The sequence below is a fragment of the Pteropus vampyrus genome, unplaced genomic scaffold (assembly GCF_000151845.1).
Source record: "Pteropus vampyrus isolate Shadow unplaced genomic scaffold, Pvam_2.0 Scaffold335, whole genome shotgun sequence".
NCBI lineage: Eukaryota > Metazoa > Chordata > Mammalia > Chiroptera > Pteropodidae > Pteropus > Pteropus vampyrus.
In genome coordinates, this window is record NW_011889116.1 from 4,552,710 (window position 1) to 4,570,467 (window position 17,758).

General features: G+C 35.1%; 1 protein-coding gene across 2 annotated transcripts in view; it reads left to right on the plus strand.

The window, feature by feature from the left end:
• LAMP2 (lysosomal associated membrane protein 2) overlaps window positions 1-15,021 on the plus strand; it is a 31,160-nt gene extending 16,139 nt beyond the window's left edge. The window contains exons 6-9 of one of the 2 annotated variants that reach the window (XM_011378248.2): window positions 834-953; window positions 4,658-4,721; window positions 5,260-5,424; window positions 14,392-15,021. In XM_011378248.2, coding sequence (XP_011376550.1) covers window positions 834-953; window positions 4,658-4,721; window positions 5,260-5,424; window positions 14,392-14,528 — 486 coding nt within the window. In that variant the 3' untranslated portion in view covers window positions 14,529-15,021. Of the gene's footprint in view, window positions 1-833; window positions 954-4,657; window positions 4,722-5,259; window positions 5,425-7,686; window positions 10,084-14,391 lie in introns of those variants that run through there. The other variant, XM_011378247.2, reaches the window with a different exon arrangement.
• Window positions 15,022-17,758: the final 2,737 nt, after the last annotated feature.

Here is a 17,758-nt window from a genome sequence, read left to right on the forward strand (position 1 = left end):
ATTTTAAATGGAGATTTGATGTTGTCAAATATGTGGTGACGGAAGGAAATCTAACTTGGGTGGTGAACACACAATACAATGTACAGGTGATATACTATAGAACTGTATACTTGAAACCTATATAATTTTAGTCACCCCAATACATTTAACAAAAAAATAAATAAATGGAAATTTGATGTTGACTTATTGAGTTTTGGTTAGTCTGGAGTTATTGTAACTGTGAAGAGTTAATGTTGCTGTCAAGGTGTTATCTTGGCCAGCAGGTAACCTAGCAGTTTAAAAGGACTCTGGTTTTCCTTTCCATTTGCCATCGGTAGATCAAAGTATAAGCGGTTGATTGTCATTTCAGTCGGTTTAATAAAACCCCTTCACTTTTATCTGAAACCAACTCTAGGTTGATCTATGGGAACAGTGCAGCTATCTCTTTCTCCAGCTCTTTGATGACTCAAATCATATAGATAGGCTCAAGGTACAGGATGGCACTTCTAGTTGCAGTGTTCCACTGAGGCTACAGAGGGCATGCCAGTGAACAAATCCCATTTCCACAGACCCATGACTTAAACAGCTAGACAGATGGCTCATATGCTCCATAAAATATATGTATTTTCATCTGGCTCATTACTGAAGAAGCTTCCCTCTTGTTTTTCTTTTTTTAAGTCATCTGACTCATAGCTTTAGGGCCTGTACCAACTTTGAAAGTAAGACACCATAAACTTAAGTATCTAGACAAAAGGATTTTTTTGTTCTCCACTGAGGTTGGTCTTATTAGAGTATAAGGTTTTGCTGTAGACATTTATGGTTAATCTGTACCTTTCCCCCATCTTCTCCTGAAGGTTGTTTCAGTTATTAACATCAAACCCAATACAACTGACTTCACTGGGAGCTGCCATCCTCAAACTGCTCTACTTAGGCTGAACAGTAGCAACATTAAGTATCTTGACTTCGTCTTTATGGTGAGTAATAGATTTTTCTAAAATCAGGTTCATTCTCAGAAATTGGGTTCATTCTCTATATGAAAGTCTAGGGTGGGGTGTGTGTGTGTGTGTGTGTGTGTGTGTGTGTGTGTGTGTGTGTGTTGGGGATGGATATTTATCTCTATTTCCATTTCAACACTGTTTAATTATAGAATATAGTCCATAGCCTTGTAAAAACCCTCAGGGTCACCTCAGTGGTCTGTGGACTGGACTCTTACATTAATGTTCGCCAAAAGTGACTATTCTGCTGTTATATAGACCCTAGAGTAGGAGCAAAAATTAACTCACATCAAAAAAACCTGTCTAACCTATCCATATATATAAAATATATGTATAAAAGATAAAAAGTAATTTCCATAATATTTTTCTCTTTTATTGGTTAGAAAACTCATGGTTGTCAACTATAATATTTTAGGCTCTTTGGAGGCTATACTATTGGTAATGGTATCCATAATAATAGTTAATATTTATTGAGTACTTATATGTGCAAGACTCTGTATAAGTACTTTATATGCATTAATTCATTAAATCAGGACAGCTTATAATGTCAGCATTCAGATTTTTGTTCTTCATGCTTGTATCAAAGGCTATACCTTAAACAGAAAGTTCTAGGTTAAGCATACATTCCCTACTCCTTGCTAGCATAAATTAATCATTAGGGACCTTTATTTTCACCCTCTCAGAAGCAGTTATTATCCCCACAATTTTTAGCAAATGGGAATGGAAAAGAGGAGATAGCTGTCAGTGGAAGGAACTGTTGGACCACCAACAGTTTTCAAACTGAGATTTATTGTATAAGTGAATAAAAAACAGTTCTGCTTTTAAATCAGATTATTGTATCTAAGGGTGGGGAAATAGTCTCAACATCTGATATATAAATTAGGTCTGCTGTTATTTGTTTCATATCTGAACTTGGTTTTTTGAGTCTAAAGCCTTTTTTCTGTATGGATATGTGCCGAATAACTGAGGATTATATTAGACAAATATATTTTAGAAAAGTTTACAAAAATCTTCCCTTTTCTAACGTTCAAATCATTCCTCTGTTATAGTACATATATGACCAGTGAATTACTACTAAGAACGTCTAGTTAAGCCTGCCTTTTTCAATGCAGTAAGAGCAGACCTCCCCAGATACATTCTTTTTTAAAGTTATTGCATGGTGATTATGTTATAGTCAATAAGAATGTGGAAAGTAATATTTTAGGTTCATTCCCTTTTGAGTGGTTCAGTTTCATCTTTCTAGCTATGGTAGGATCCTAAAAGGATCATGGTTTCTCCTTACTCTCATGAAGAAATATTTAATATTTGATAATTACAATATTTAATTTGCCCAGCAGACTATTTTAAAATGTAATCCAAAATAATGACATTTTAACAATTCTATGGGCATTTTGAAAACTCAGGAAACACCTACAGTGTCACCAGAGTTCAGTGAGGCCCATCTCACCTTCAACCCTGTCATGATAGATGCTTCTAAAAAGAATCTGTTGAATTCAAGTGTGTTATTTGCAGGATGCTGTCGTGGTATACAAAGAAGGCCTATATTCTTAAGGTACCCACAGTTTAGCAGTAGTTAGAAATATACAAATAATTACCATTTTTGTGGAAGGCCTTCCTTGAATGCCATGCTAAGGCTTTTGAACTTGATTCTGTGGGCAATAGAGCACTGCAGAAGGTACATACAAAGTGGAATAAGTGCTTTACGAGAGGATAATACATGGTGCTGTGAGAGTATAGAGGAGAGAGAGTTTAATTCTGGCTGGAGGCAAGTCAGGAAGGTTTGATGGAGGAGATAGCATTTGAGCTGGACTTTCAAGGATGGGTCAGATTTGTACAAAATGGGAATAAGTGCAAAAGTATGGGTTATCCCTGGATTAAGGAACACAATCAAGACCAGCCAGGGGAATGAGGCATGTAGTGTGTTAAGTGAAAGGTAAGTATGGAAAAGTAGTTGGGACAAATTGTGGAGAGCCTTGAATGCTGAGCTGAGACATAGCCTAAGCAGAGGAAAGATGTGATGAGATGGTCAAGTCCTCCTTTAAGCTTCTTCCTGCAAGTTCTCTGAGTCTCTCCCCTTGTTTTCATTCCTAGCTGCCTTTGACCTGATTCTAGCCTGCATTACCCCTTACCTGGATTGTTTAGCCTCCTAACTAGTCCCTCCTCTTCCTCTATTTCCTCAATGTTCTGCATCAGCTTAATATTCGTGAAGCACAGCTCTTCCTCAGAAACCTTCAGTGGTTCTGTTTTGCCAGCAAGATAATATCTAAATTCCCTGGCAGAGTAGTTCTAGCTCCTACCCCATCATGCAATGTAATGTGCATATCCAGCTTTGTTTCCTTCATTCTTTCTTCATGAATCTTATTCTTCCCTCACCCTGTTCCCTGTGCACATCCAGTGAGGTAAGATAGCATGATAGTTACCAGCCCATAGACTCTGCAGCCACATTCTGGGTTCAAGTCCCAACTTACCAATTACTAACCCTATAGACTCTGGGAAAGTTACTTAACATCTCTGCAGTTCGATTACTCCATCTCAAAATGGGGTGTTATAATTATTCAATGATGCTTCATGTGTAAAGTTTTAAGAACAGTGCTTGGCATTTAGTAAGTTCTCAAACGCTAGTGTACTTGTGATTATGCTTATTTTTTACCTTCATGCTGTTGCCTTCTCGAATACCCTTTTCTGATTGTTTCCTAATTGAATCTTACACAATTCAAATGGCCCATCCCTATGCTTTTGCTCTTCCCCTAGTTGGAAGTAATTTCTCTCCTTTTAATTTTCATAACTTATCACTTTTTTGTAATATGTTTATGTACAGTAGTCCCCCCTTATCCATGGGGAATATGTTCCAAGACCCCCAGCGGATGCCTGAAACCTCAGACAGTACCAAATCCTGTATGTACTATGTTTTTTTCTATATGTACATACCTATGATAAAATTTAATTTGTAAATTAGGCACAGTAAGATATTAACAACAATAATAAAATAGAACAATTATAACATTATACTGTAATAAAAGTTATGTGAATGTGGTCTCTCAAAATACCCTGGAATTTTTCGTTTAATAATTTTGGACTACAGTTGACTGTGGATAACTGAAACCACGGAAAGCAACATCACAGATAAGGGGGTGCTATTGTATTTATCTTATCTTTCATGGCAGATTACAGACATGGTGGGATCAGGATCCAAGTCTGGTTCATTTTGCTAGCTTCCTGAAACACTTTGATAGGTTACCTTGTATAAACTAAGCACTGAACTAATTGAAGTGACTGGGTGATCAGATGAGTGCTTCAGAAAGACAGTATCAGTCAAGGAAAGATTGAACTGTAGAGGCTGAAAGGCAAGGAGCCCAGTTAAGAGGTTATTGTGATCCAGGCTTGAGGTGGTGAGGGCTCAGCAAGTGACCGGAATAAAATGGAGGGAATGAATTGTTGAGTGTCTGAGAACCATATGACCACTCCTCTGGTCCAAAAATTAGAAACCAAATGCAGAGGCAAAGGGTTTCTCTCACATTTTGAGTTCTGTTTACATAGTTGCAGTTTATTCTACTAGCCCAGTTCTAATCCATAGTTTTATCTTTTGAGTAATAGTATTAGATTGCATTTCTTCTGTAGATATAGTCACTGTACCTGTAGGCAATTGTGATGTGTTGATTAACTGGAAGATCTTTTTCAAACAGAAAAATGAAAACCGATTCTATCTGAAGGAAGTGAATGTCAGCATGTCTTTGAATAATGGCTCTGGTAAGCAAAATATTGGCCTCGGGGAAAAGAGTGTGGGTTACACTGAAGGAATAGAAACCATAATTTTCTTATTACAAAATAGTGCCTTATTTAGTGGGACAGATTTCATGTGAAAATTGTCCCTTGACCACAACTTAAAATCAGTAGCTTAGAACAGTAGTATTCTATCTTTTGCAGTACCCCATATTTTCCAAAGTATGGTGTGACCAATCTTCAGACTATAGAAACATCTATCGACATATAGGGAATGGTGTCAGATGATTACTATAATTAGTGGGTAATCACATTGTAAGGTATGAAAATGTCGAATCACTGTCATATACCTGAAACTAATGTAACTAATATAATATTGTATACCAACTACACTTTGAAAAAAAATTTAAAAACTAAAGATAAGGAACCTAGTGATCAGAAGAATTGCTTTTTGTGGATAGACCCTGTACTCCAAGCTCCCATACTTCACTGAAAAATCCTAAGAACTGTCTTACTTTTAATGTTGATAGGATAAGAAGTTACTAATATATTTTTTTCTTTAAAGTTTTCAGCATTGCAAATAACAATCTTAGCTACTGGGATGCCTCCCTGGGAAGTTCGTATATGTGCAACAAAGAGCAGACAGTTTCAGTGTCCGAAGCATTTCAGATAAATACCTTTGATCTAAGGGTTCAGCCTTTCAATGTGATAGAAGGAAAGTATTCTACAGGTAAGAATCAAGCAAGTTTTATTAATAATTTATGTTCTTATGTTTACTTTTCCTTTGAGTCTTGGGAATTTAAGCATTGAAATAGAGAAAATATGAATTAACTCTCGACTCTTGTAGAGTTCTCATAGCCTTAAGCAAGTTGTGTCACTCTTTATTTGTCCCATCATTTTACTTGAACTAGATTTTTTTTGTGATCTGAAAATCATTTGTGACAAAGTTCTTAAAGCTAAAAACTGATAGAAGCTTTAAATGAGTTTTACTTAATGTAGGGATGCTTCCCCTAGGTTTTAGTTTGTGAGAAGGATGGCACTTGGGAGCAGCAGCTTTAAGCATCTTACATCTGCCTTCTTGGGGCCATCTTGTCACTGGAAACATTTTCATGCTTGAATAAAAGCAGTTTGGTCTTACTTTGTTGAGACAAAAGATTGCGGTAGCAAAACCTCAAATATTGTGAACTGTGGTTTGGTCTGCCAGAATGATCTGGAGAGTTTTAAAAACATGGTAGTGTTTATCAGATTTTCAATGAAACCTTTGTGAAGAGCTCATTACAGTGTTTATATGAATATGAAAGATGCATTTGGCATTGCAAGATTAAAATTTTCATGAAGGAAAAAATTACATAGAATTCCTTAATAGACTTGTCCTTTTAAACCAGTTACCTAAAATTGGGGGTTGCGGATCGCAGCTCTGTTGAACACAGCTATTCCAGTCATTCATAATGTTTTTAACAATTAATTCCATGGTTTACAAGGAAATTTGGAAACTGTATTTAAATGTGAACATGCTATGAGCCATTGGACAACTTTTACAGTAGTACTGAATACCCAGCCTGACTTGGTTAGGCCAAAATAAATTGGGCTCTTCACTACCGTTCTTGTGACTAGGGAGGTTAATGTGTAATTAAAAATTTTTTTGTCAACAATTCATTTTCCCTTTTGTCTGTTTTCTTTTTACTTCAATTATTTTTATCCTTTAATAGTTTTATTTTTGAGCCTTTATCTAGCTCCCCTACATTATAACCCTAATTTAAGATTCAAATTTGTATTTAGAATTTAAAATCATTTGCAGTGTAATTTTAGCTCAAGCCTGTTTATCTAGTCAGCTGTAATAGAGATGAGCTTTGTTCTTTATCTGATTTGAAACTTTGATTTTTATGTTCATAGCATTAAAAATGTCACCCAGGGGAGCATACAATATTTAATAATGAATGCAAAATCTTTTTGTGGAACTAGGTTCTTGACCTTTAAATACAACACACTGGTAATACTTGACTGTATAGGAAGAGGAAATAGACTTGCAGTAAAGTAAAAGAATGTCGATTGGATTTTCCTGGATCAGACTACTCCCTAGAAATAGAAAAAAATAGCCCTTTTGGCTGCTAGTACTGACCAGATTGATAAATGTAATAAACACACTTAAATTAGTAAGAGATCCCAGTGTCTTGACTTTTGTAGCTACTAAAATCATGTCAGGGATCTGTATGCTTTTTCTGTAAAAGCCCAGACAGTGTTTTATGTTTGGAGGCCATGTGGTATCTGTCACAACTATCCAAATTTGCTACTGTAGCCTGAAAACAGCCACAGACAACAAATGAGTGTGGCTGTGTTCCAATAAAACTTTATTTGTGGATTCCGAAATTTGAATTTCTTATAATTCTCATGTCTCACAAAAGAATCTTTTGGAGTTTTTTTTCCCAATCATTTAAAAATGTTTAAAAGCCATTTTTAGCTCTTGGGCCAGATTTGGCCCACAGGCTATAGTTTACTGATCTCTGTTCTAAAGGATTACAGAGCCAGCCTGGCGATTCTAATCCTAATGATTAAACCTTCCTGATCTGATCCCAGTCTCCCAAAAGATATTCACTCTACCACATAGAGCCTAATCTGGCTATGTTAAATGGGTTATATTAGCTCTCTTCATTTTGGATAAAGTAATACTCCTATTTTGGAAAGGACTTGGAATAGAAATGAAACACATTTACACATGTATGTGTTTACTCACAGATATGAGTATATTTGTATTCATATATATGAATACCTATATGTACACACTTACATGAATGAAAGGGCAAATAAGTTTTAGGATTTTAATTCTAGAACAATCCATAATTTTCTTTAGCTTTATCATTAAAATGTATCTGTCTTAATTACTTAAAGTTGAACTTGTAAAAGCATTTCTGACTTTTGAATCAACATCTTTTACTTTTGGACATTCTTTTTTGATTATACTCATTATTTGTTACACACTTTTTCTCACCAACAGCTCAGGAGTGTTCGCTGGATGATGACACCATTCTAATACCAATTATAGTTGGTGCTGGTCTTTCAGGCTTGATTATCGTTATAGTGATTGCTTACCTAATTGGCAGAAGAAAAAGTTATGCGGGATATCAGACTCTGTAACACTAATCCATATGTGATCTCTGTTACAAAATATTAAAGCAAGTACAAGTTCCAACATGCAGTACTGTTCAATTTAAGGTATATTTAGTTGTAGTTCTGATCTTAGAATTGGGGATTTCACAGTTAAATACAAACACCCCAAAACTATAAACTACAAATTAATTACATGATTGTGGTTTCCCCAACCAAGGGATGTAAAACTGTTATTTCTGCAGCAAAAGTCATGTGCAAAATCACCTGGATTATAGGTTCTATTTTGTCTTGAGTTAATATTTCTGTGTTTTCACTTTAGATATTCTGACTAGAAATAGTTTAAGAAAAACAGTTTTTAAAAAGATTTTTTTTTTTCCTGCATGTAGTCGAATTGAGACAACACATTCTACAGTGGATTTGTACTTGTTCCTTTTGTATTTTTTTCTGTGATTTTGTTTGTAGGTTAACTTAGCTGCTTTGACATTGTTGCATATTTGACCTATGAGAGATATGCCAGTATCCTAATGTTGTTTGAATATATTTGTGTTTAATGTGGCTATAATGACAAAAGATACAAAAGCTTTTAACATTTTAGAATAAGTGTTAAACTTATTGTTTAATCATTTTTTTTAAGAACTAGATATTTCAGTCTTTTAAATTGCAAGATATAAAACTATTCCAGCTGGGCATTTCAATCCATTTTCTATGTGCTTTAGAGATAATGGCTAGGCAGGCCAGTTTTGGGCATTAGTTCTTTGTACCCATAAATTGGCTTATGTATGCAGTGCTAAAGTTAATGTAGACTTCTCTCTAGCCTTCCAGTATCCTTGGTGGCAGTAGTACGTTTTATTCCTTTCCTGTCTTTTCTTTTCCTTAAGGAAATGACAGTATGTTCTAGAACCTAGATAAAGAAGTGCACTTACACTTAAAAAGTAACCTGCACCTAACCCATAAGTCTTGGTCTTCTCTTAGTCCATTAAAAAGTTGGTTTTTTGTTTGTTTGTTTGTTTCCAGCTTACATTGATTGCTACAACATTTACTAATTTAGCTTTCCCATTTAAATGGTTTTGTGCTAATCAAAACCTAGATTATTATCATTCATTGTGGTAGAATCATGATTAATTCATGTATTTTGTGTTCAGTTTTGTCCTCAGGGGAGATGCACCAATTGTCCATTTACTGTATACCACCTAATGTTTATATAAGAAAGCAAAAAGTTTCAATTTGATAGTTAACACATGGAGTATTTCTTGCTCTTTCTATGAGATTTTTTAATTGGAATGGCTGAACAAATATTTTTAAATTGTTAATATGCAGCCATTGACGGTTCCTGAGTTTTTGGGTGTGGGAGATTATGTGTCCCCCCGCCCCCCGCATTCACTAGAAAATGAGATATCTGGGTTCCAAAATATTATTGACCTTGAATTCATTTGGTAGTCTAGCTACACACACAGACAGACACACAGTTGCACACACAAGCAATTGCATGTTAACATGTATGTCTATAACTATCTTTTGAGTTATATTGGAATGCTAAAATGTTTTCTCACATTTAAATTTGCTCTCTGTTTAGAGTAGCCTGAAAAATCTTACTGGCTCAGAATCAGATTCCTCACCAGCTGTACATTGAGCTGTATTGTCAGCTTAAGGCACTTTTTAAAAACTAAATATAAATCTGATTTTTTTAAATTATTTTTTATTTAAATAGTGTCTTAGTGTAAGATTGTTAACCTTAGAAGACTAGATAACTCTTATAAGAATGTAGGCCTCAGTTATTTCTCATGAGTCAAAACAAAGCAGCTTTTTCAAATAATAAAAATTGGAAGCACAAGTGGGTGGCGCTGGCTTAATGCTGTTAATGTTTTTAAAAGTTTCTATGTTTAGATTATATACCTGATTCATATTAAAATACCTCTAATTAGCACTGTTTTCTAGAAAATCTGACTTCATTGAATATTTTTGTATTTTACATGGGCCAGTTTATATACGGTTATTTATGTTATTATTTCCTATAGCCACATGTTCTTTGTACCTTTTGTAGTTTAATTTGCTCTACTGGGTTTACACCTTGATGGTCTAACGCTCTGTATGGTTCTGGATAATACTCATGTTTTAGCATTCGTATAAAGAGACTGGTCCGTGTAAATACTTCTCATGTCTTTTTTCTCAAATGTTTAAACCACTAGTTGATGTATAGTATTTCTCTTTAGATATTTGCTTGTCCATTTGCTCAACGTATTGCTTCTAAAACAAACAATAAAAATTATTTTATTTCTTAATAAAATTTGCTCACATTTTTTCCCATTGGTTAAAGTCAAGATTTTGTATACCACATAATGGCAATTTCTTTCCAAAGGAAAAATTCTACAAATGCTTAGAAGTAGAACTAAGTTATTTCCAAATGTTCTGTTATACTATTACTATTGGAAGAGAGGTCCCATACATAGGTTTCTACTGATGCTGGGCTGGCTACAGAATAAGAATCACCTGGGAAGCTTGTTGTACAAGTTCAGATTCCAGGTGCCATTCCTAGGAGACATAATTTAGCAGATCTGAGCTAGAGAGAGAGAGAGAGAGAGAGTCCCCAGATAAATCTGGTAGCCAGTTGGTGAACCAATGATCAAGAATATTCATTTCTTAGTAAAAGGGTCATTATGCAGTTCTCTCAACTCCTAAGTTGAGGCTGATATTTAATATCTGTACATAGCAGCTCTACACTTCAGTCATACAATCTGAGCTATTGATCTGAACCAAAATAGGATTACATGCAATCTCTCTCAGATACCCTAAAATCTTGAACCTTAGTATATCACACACAAAAAATTTTTAGCAACCTAGCTAGTAACTTTCCTCTGGATTACCCAGTTAAGCCATGTGACTGCCAGTTAATCATCACAGCTCCTACTTCTGCTACTAGTTACCATGTGACTTTGTCCAAGCCGCTTAACTTCTGGGGTCTCAGTTTCTTCACTGGGGGGGGCTGAGGCCTTTAAAATCTTGTTGCTCTATTTCTTTGAGTGGTAGTTTCCATTTCAGTGAAGATTTGAGTATTTTTAGTAGGAATCTGATAAGAGCCTTGTTATGTATTAAGAGCATAAATTTACATACAGTATAAAACATACCATCTGAAATTTCTTATATTCTTTAGGAGGGATTCTTATAAGATTTGGATATTTTTAAGATTATAGTATTTCATCTCTGTTTAGGTAATGTTAAATTGGCTTAGGCTCATCTCTCTCCCATCTGCCTCCTTATTTTTTATCCTGGTAGCTAACTTTCTGTATCAATAATTGCTATATCTTGTTTTTGAAAATAGTATAGACATGTTTGGGTGATACTGAGTAGCCTCAAGTATCTTTTAAGATTATGTGTTATACTTAATTTGATGATAGATCTAAAAGGTGTATAATAAATAAGATGTCACATAAGAATGTGATTCTTAACACTGATTTTTCCAAAGAGATATTTGACTCAATTGGTTTTTAAGAGGAGTTTTTGTTTTATATCTTGTTATAAACGTGTGTCTCAGATTTCTAAGTCACACTGAAATTTTTATTTCAAAGATTTCTAAACAGAAAATTGAAGATAACAGTATTTTTAATCTACATGAAACTTTTCGTTGAAATTTCAATGGCCATGAATTTTTTATCTTTAAAATCTTCACTGCTTCTGCAACTATTAAACTTCCACAAATACACTCTTTTTTTCCTCAGAAGTGCTTTCAATACAGTCTCAAGTGTACGTTAGGCAAATAGATCAAATCAAAATGACTTAGAGAATGAGATTTTCTTTTCTTTAGCTTGTGATCTTATTAAAATTACTGTTTTACCAAAATTGCTTTCCATTACCTAAAGAATTCTTAAAGGTTGAATTTATAAAATCAATAATTACTATAAATTAATATTTCACATGCTAATTAAGAGCATTTTAAGTAAGTGACAGCATCTAGAAAGATCTTTGTATTAGTGGAATTGCCTTTTTAATCTACTCTGGGAATATTTGTCTTACATGAAAGCTTTATTGGCAGTATTTATGAAAATTGTTTCAGTACTAGGTTAAATACCCAATTTGGGAAAGAGAACTATGAATCCATTGCCAGAATAAGAAATTAATCTACTAATGATTTTTTAAAAAAACAAACTTATATTAAATCCAATGCATGATACTTTATGGTACATGTCACCTAATAGTTTATGTGCTGGGTGGTAATTTGGGAAATTGAGGGGGAGGAGCTAACTGGGTACTCTTAACACCATATATTCAGAAGTCACACCTGGCAACCTCAGCTATCTGGATTTTTATCAGAACCAAGAAGCAGGTAAAAACAATCATTGAACTGGCAGCCAAAGTTGATGTCATAAAGTCAATGAACTTGTTCCCAGTTATTGCCCCAGAAGCTAGTCTGGCACACTTCTTAAATGCAAGCACAATCAGAATTGCCTTATGTCTCGTTCGTTCTTATTTTCGATAGAATTCTAATAAGCTTTATCTGATTTACCCATCCCTGATAGATTACAAGCTAGAAGAATCAGGGCATTAAGAGGCACAGAGATGGAAAATAGTGAGAAGTGATGATTCAACATTCTAGCCTTCTTCCCACTCTGCAAATGGATCTACATCTGCACCTTTCATTCCTTCCTCCTCTCCAGTCTCAGTAGGTTTTCTTTTCCTGGTCAGTGCTTCTGGAATCCCATTTATCCTACCTCCTAGGAGGCCATGTACCATTCAATATCTTCAACCTGTCAAATGCTAAGGGCTCGTTCCCTCATCCACCTGAAGATAATCCTTTCTTGATCCTCTGTCCCACTTCTAACTACCTTCCTATTGTCCTCTCTTCTAAACTTCTCGAAAAGGAGAGGAGTATTGTATGTTCCCCATCCCAAGCTCTTTATCTTCTACTGATCACTTCCATTAACTACTAAACCTGCAGTTTAAGTTTGACTTATAGCCGCCACCCTTCATATTGCTAGATCCAATTGGCATTTCTTGGACTTCTCTAATATTTTCACTTCTCCCCATTCTACTTGAGCCTGTCCTTTGGCTTCTGTGGCACCATTTTCTACCTGTCATGCCTACTTCTTTTTCCTGCTCCTTTATCCCTCAAATATTGGTGTTCCCAAGGATTTTGTCTCTGGTCCTTTTTTTTTTTATTACTCTCCCTCACTGAGAAATACCTTTGTCCATTGTTCGAACTACTACTTAGGTTCATCAACCACTTGATTGGGATGCAGGTATCTTAACCTCAGCAGATCTAAAACTGAATGTCCCCCTCTTCCACATATCCCTCTCTACCCTCCCCCACTCCACACGCAAATTAACCCCCCCCACACACAAAAAAATAACTACAAAAGTGAAATACATATATTCTTCTATATTCCCTATCATGATGAATAGCATCAGCATCTACATAATCACTCAAGCGTGGACTTGGAAAACACCGAATTATCTCCTGCCACACCCTGACATGCATTTGGTCAATTCTGCCTTCTAATTAGATCTCTAGTCTGTCCCTTATGCATCTGCACTTCGTGAATCCAGTTTAGGATCATATTTTGGATATCTGGACTCTAGCAATAGAGACACCTCCTACCTAAGTATCACCAGTCTTCCATCTGCCATAACTTCTGAAACAAATATCCTGCTTAAAATCCTGCTGCACTTTTGGCCATCAGTATAAGGCCAAATTACCTAGAGCATACAATGCCTTTGTGAGCTGGTTCTAATACCTTTATCTGCTGCTTTTCTAGCCAGGAGTACCTCCTGATCCATTGTTCTAGCTATGCCAACCTACTTGCATTTCCCCTGAAGTGTCGTATTTTCTTACCCTCCTTATTTTTGTCTGTGCTGTTCCCTATACCTGGAATGCTCTTTCCCCATCACCTGCATGATTAATTCCTACTCATCCTTAACAACTCAGCTCCAGTGTCAGTTTTTTCAAAATATGTTTTGTGTAACAAGGTTGAGTTGAGTATGCCTCTGAAATACTTCTATGACACTGTGTGTTGTCTGCCCCTATTATAGCCTATTTCGAAATGATAACCACCAATTTTCTCGCCTGACTCTCACACTAGACTGAACATCTTGAGGCAAACAATTGTGCTGTCAGGGCTAGTTTATATCTTTTCCCACTACTAAATGACCCGATTGCTATACATTAAGTTCTTAGGTCTGCATTTTATAGTTGTTCATTTGGTTCATTTCATTAATACTTCACAATCTGCAGTGTTCCTGGAACTATGCTTCAACATCATAAAAGTTCGCCTCTGAAAGCTTACCACCTGATCATCAAGGAAAGGCTAATTATATTCATCCATTATCTTCTGTTTAAGAAACCTGGGAAGTATGTGATCATTTTATATATCCTTCATCCAGAATGACTGCATTTTAGGGAGTACTTAAAAGTGTGTGATTTGGTTATTTGGAAAATTACTTTTGTGGAACATCTCATTTGCTGGTAATGACTGCCAATGGCTTGTTACCTTGGTGTACAAAACAAATGTGTGTTGGGAAGTACTGTCATTTTAACTTAAACTTTACAGACTTGAAATTTTGTCGCTGTTTCTGTACTCAATTGCCCTTTCTCCACATCTAGTTCAAGATTGCAGGGCTGCTGACAACTTCCTTGTACCCATAGCGGTGGGAACAGCCTTGGCAGGAGTACTTATTCTAGTGATGCTGGCTTACTTTATTGGTCTCAAGTGCCATCACGCTGGATATGAGCGATTTTAGAACCTGCAATCTGATTGATTATATAAAAATACAAGCAAATCACAAGATTTCCTTGCCTCTTAGTTTTGAAACACTTTGCTCCTTAAGATTGAGATGTTGAAATTAATTCTTAAATCAGCCCCAACATTTCGAGTTAAATCTTTATTAGTAAAAACTCTTCTCTTTGATCAGCTTAAAATAAAAAAAAAAATGTTATACTTACTGGTCCTGAAGACAAATTTGTTAAAAAGAACATCAGTGTACAATGTTCTTACGTCTATCTTAAGAAGCCTGGGCCAAATTTTGATCCTAACCCAAGATACCTTAAAATTATTAACATAGTCATTATATGAATAAAATATGTAACTGTCTCTTAATGGAATTAAATATTATTTCACTACCAGTGTTATGTTTCAATGTATAAGAACTATCCTGATTTAAACTCATCACAATGCCTTTGCATATAGTTCACTAAATAAATATTGATGTGGCATAAATGCCTATCAGATAGGCTCAAACTTGGTTTTCAGTCGAATGTCCTCAGGACTATCAGCACTTTTTAGGTTATGTGATTTTTTGCTGATTTCTTTGAGTTCAAGTAAAGGATGAAGTCATATCTTGGGCTTGTGATTTTTTCCCCCTAAGTAAATAACAGATCCAAAAGACCGCCACACGACTTAAACTAGCTTCAGAATAAGTTTCTTAAAAATCGTTCCTTTTTCAGCAATAGAGATTGAAAAGATTCAAGCATATTTAACCACTTGCCTTTTTTTCCTGTATTATTCTCTTCTTTGGATACCCAATTAGCATTGAAGGATAGAAATATTCTATGAACTAATTAGGACAGATTGTGTTGTTTCTCTACTTCATCTTGTTGATCTCTAGAGCATTAAAATTTATTTAGTGTTGTCATTAGATTGGTACTTATGAAATGTAAGCTAACAGCAATCTCAGAAGGGATGGAGTGAAGCACAGCAACTAGGCTCTTGCTTCTTTAAGATGGCCCCTGTGGAGCAGAGCATAGATGGAGGGGTAGGGAGAAGCTGTTGGCATTAAAATGAGCTAGATAATCAGTCCCTATTGAAGCATACTCCTTGTTATAAATGCTGCACAGATATCGAATGTATAGACAAATAAGTAGAAAGCTTAATCAATAGACTTGAGAAGACTTTCACATTGAAGTGATTATTTTAGTAATTTATTCTATGTATATATTAGCTTGCTCAGAATTTCTGTAACTCACTGATTACAGTATTTTGGTACCCAGTTATGTCTCCGAAGGCTTACAGCAAAATACAGTAAATCTGTTCAACAAAGGCTACCATAATTGTGAAAATTCATGTACTCAGAACCTTAGCAACTGGTTTTCTTTTTTATGAATGTCAAAATTGCAAGAGGAGGAAAAGATAAAATTAGAGGAAAAATACAAGTTATTACTTAATTGTAAATCATAACAAATATCAATCACATTTTGTTAATTGCATTAGACTTATACTGGAAAGGACCTTAAAGATTATTTACTCTAACCCTAAATTTTACAGAAAAGGAAGTGACTTCACCAAGGTTACATATCTAGCGGGCAACAAAACCACTAGTAAATAGTGAAACTAGTTTAAACTTGAAATTATGAGATCAGAATGGGACACTTAGAGCTGCAAGTACTGACTACTTTCAATAAATAACACATGATCTCAACTTTGTTTAAGTATTTTTTTAAATTAATTAATTTATTTTTAATGGTGACATTGGTTAACAAAATCCAGTAAGTTTCAGCTGTACATTTTAACAGTAAGTCATATATATGTTTACACTGTGTGTTTACCTCCCATAGTTAGATTTCTTTCTGTCACCACATATTTGACCTCCTTTAATCCGTCTACCTCCCCACTACTAAGTATTTTTTGAAGTATTGAATATTGGCTTTTTCAATTATAATATACTGAAACACTCCTATTTTGATCTCTATTTGCTACTTCAAAACCTAAACCTCCATGGATGGGATCACAAACATGGGAGGAAAACAGAAGGGACCACCTGATGTGTATCAGATGCTTTAGAAATACAATTGTATTTAATCCTCAAATATCTTATGATATAGGTATATATATCATAAGATATATACCTTTTACAGATGAGTAAAGTGAAGCCCAGTTTAAATAACTTGACCAAGGTCCTTTAGCTAGTAACTGATGGAGTCAAGATTCAAACTCAGTTCTGAATCCAGAGCTCAAATTATACACTGCACACACTGCCTTCCTGGTGGTCCAGTGGCATGGACTGCAATGTACTAGATTCTGCTATTACCCTTACTGGCCACTGCTCAGCTCAAAATAATTGTATATAACCCGATAATTACCTATTGCCTGTGTGAAAAAAAAAATCATACCACATTTTCTTGATCCTAAGTCCTTTTTAACTTAAATTTTATTACTCAAGTAGAGTTCTTATTTATATTTTAATGATAGTTGCACAAGGGAGAAAAATAGTGGGGAAATACACATGCAGTGCTCTTAAGTGTAGATGATAGTTCTTTTCCCCAGTGCCATTACACGATTAAACATAAAATCTCCCCATATTAGGCAAGCACAATTCTGCGTTTTGGATCTTTTCCTGTTCTTCCCTTAACTTCTGCTTTTCTGTACTGAGGAATTTGATGTGATTTGAGATGAAGAGATAATGAGAGCTATAAAAGGATCAGTTGCTTAGAAATATTTGGGCGCATATAGAGGAAATAAGAAAATCGAGTGATGCTCTAAAAGACTAACGTGTACACTTTCAAAATGCTCGTTTCTTGTTTGCTTGTTTCTGCTTAATTGCATTCCTTACTAATTTTCTTTTCTTGCTTTCTGTCTGTTCTTTTTTAACAGCTGAAGAATGTTCTGCGGACTCTGACCTCAACTTTCTTATTCCTATTGCAGTGGGTGTAGCCTTGGGCTTCCTTATAATTGTTGTTTTTATCTCTTACATGATTGGAAGAAGAAAAAGTCGTACTGGATATCAGTCTGTGTAGTCAATTAAATTTAGTGCTTTTGTTTTTCGCTATCACATTTCCATTGGCTAAAAGCCAGAAATTGTTGTGCAATCGATTGTATAAGATATGCAGACTAACCTCAGTGAATTGTTAGCTAACTTGGGCATGAGTAGCACTTATTTAAGAAAAAATGTATTAAGACCAATTTCTCTTTTTTTTTCTATTTTTCTTTCCTTTGTTAAAGTGTAATGGAAAAAGAAAAATTGTGGCTTAGAATATG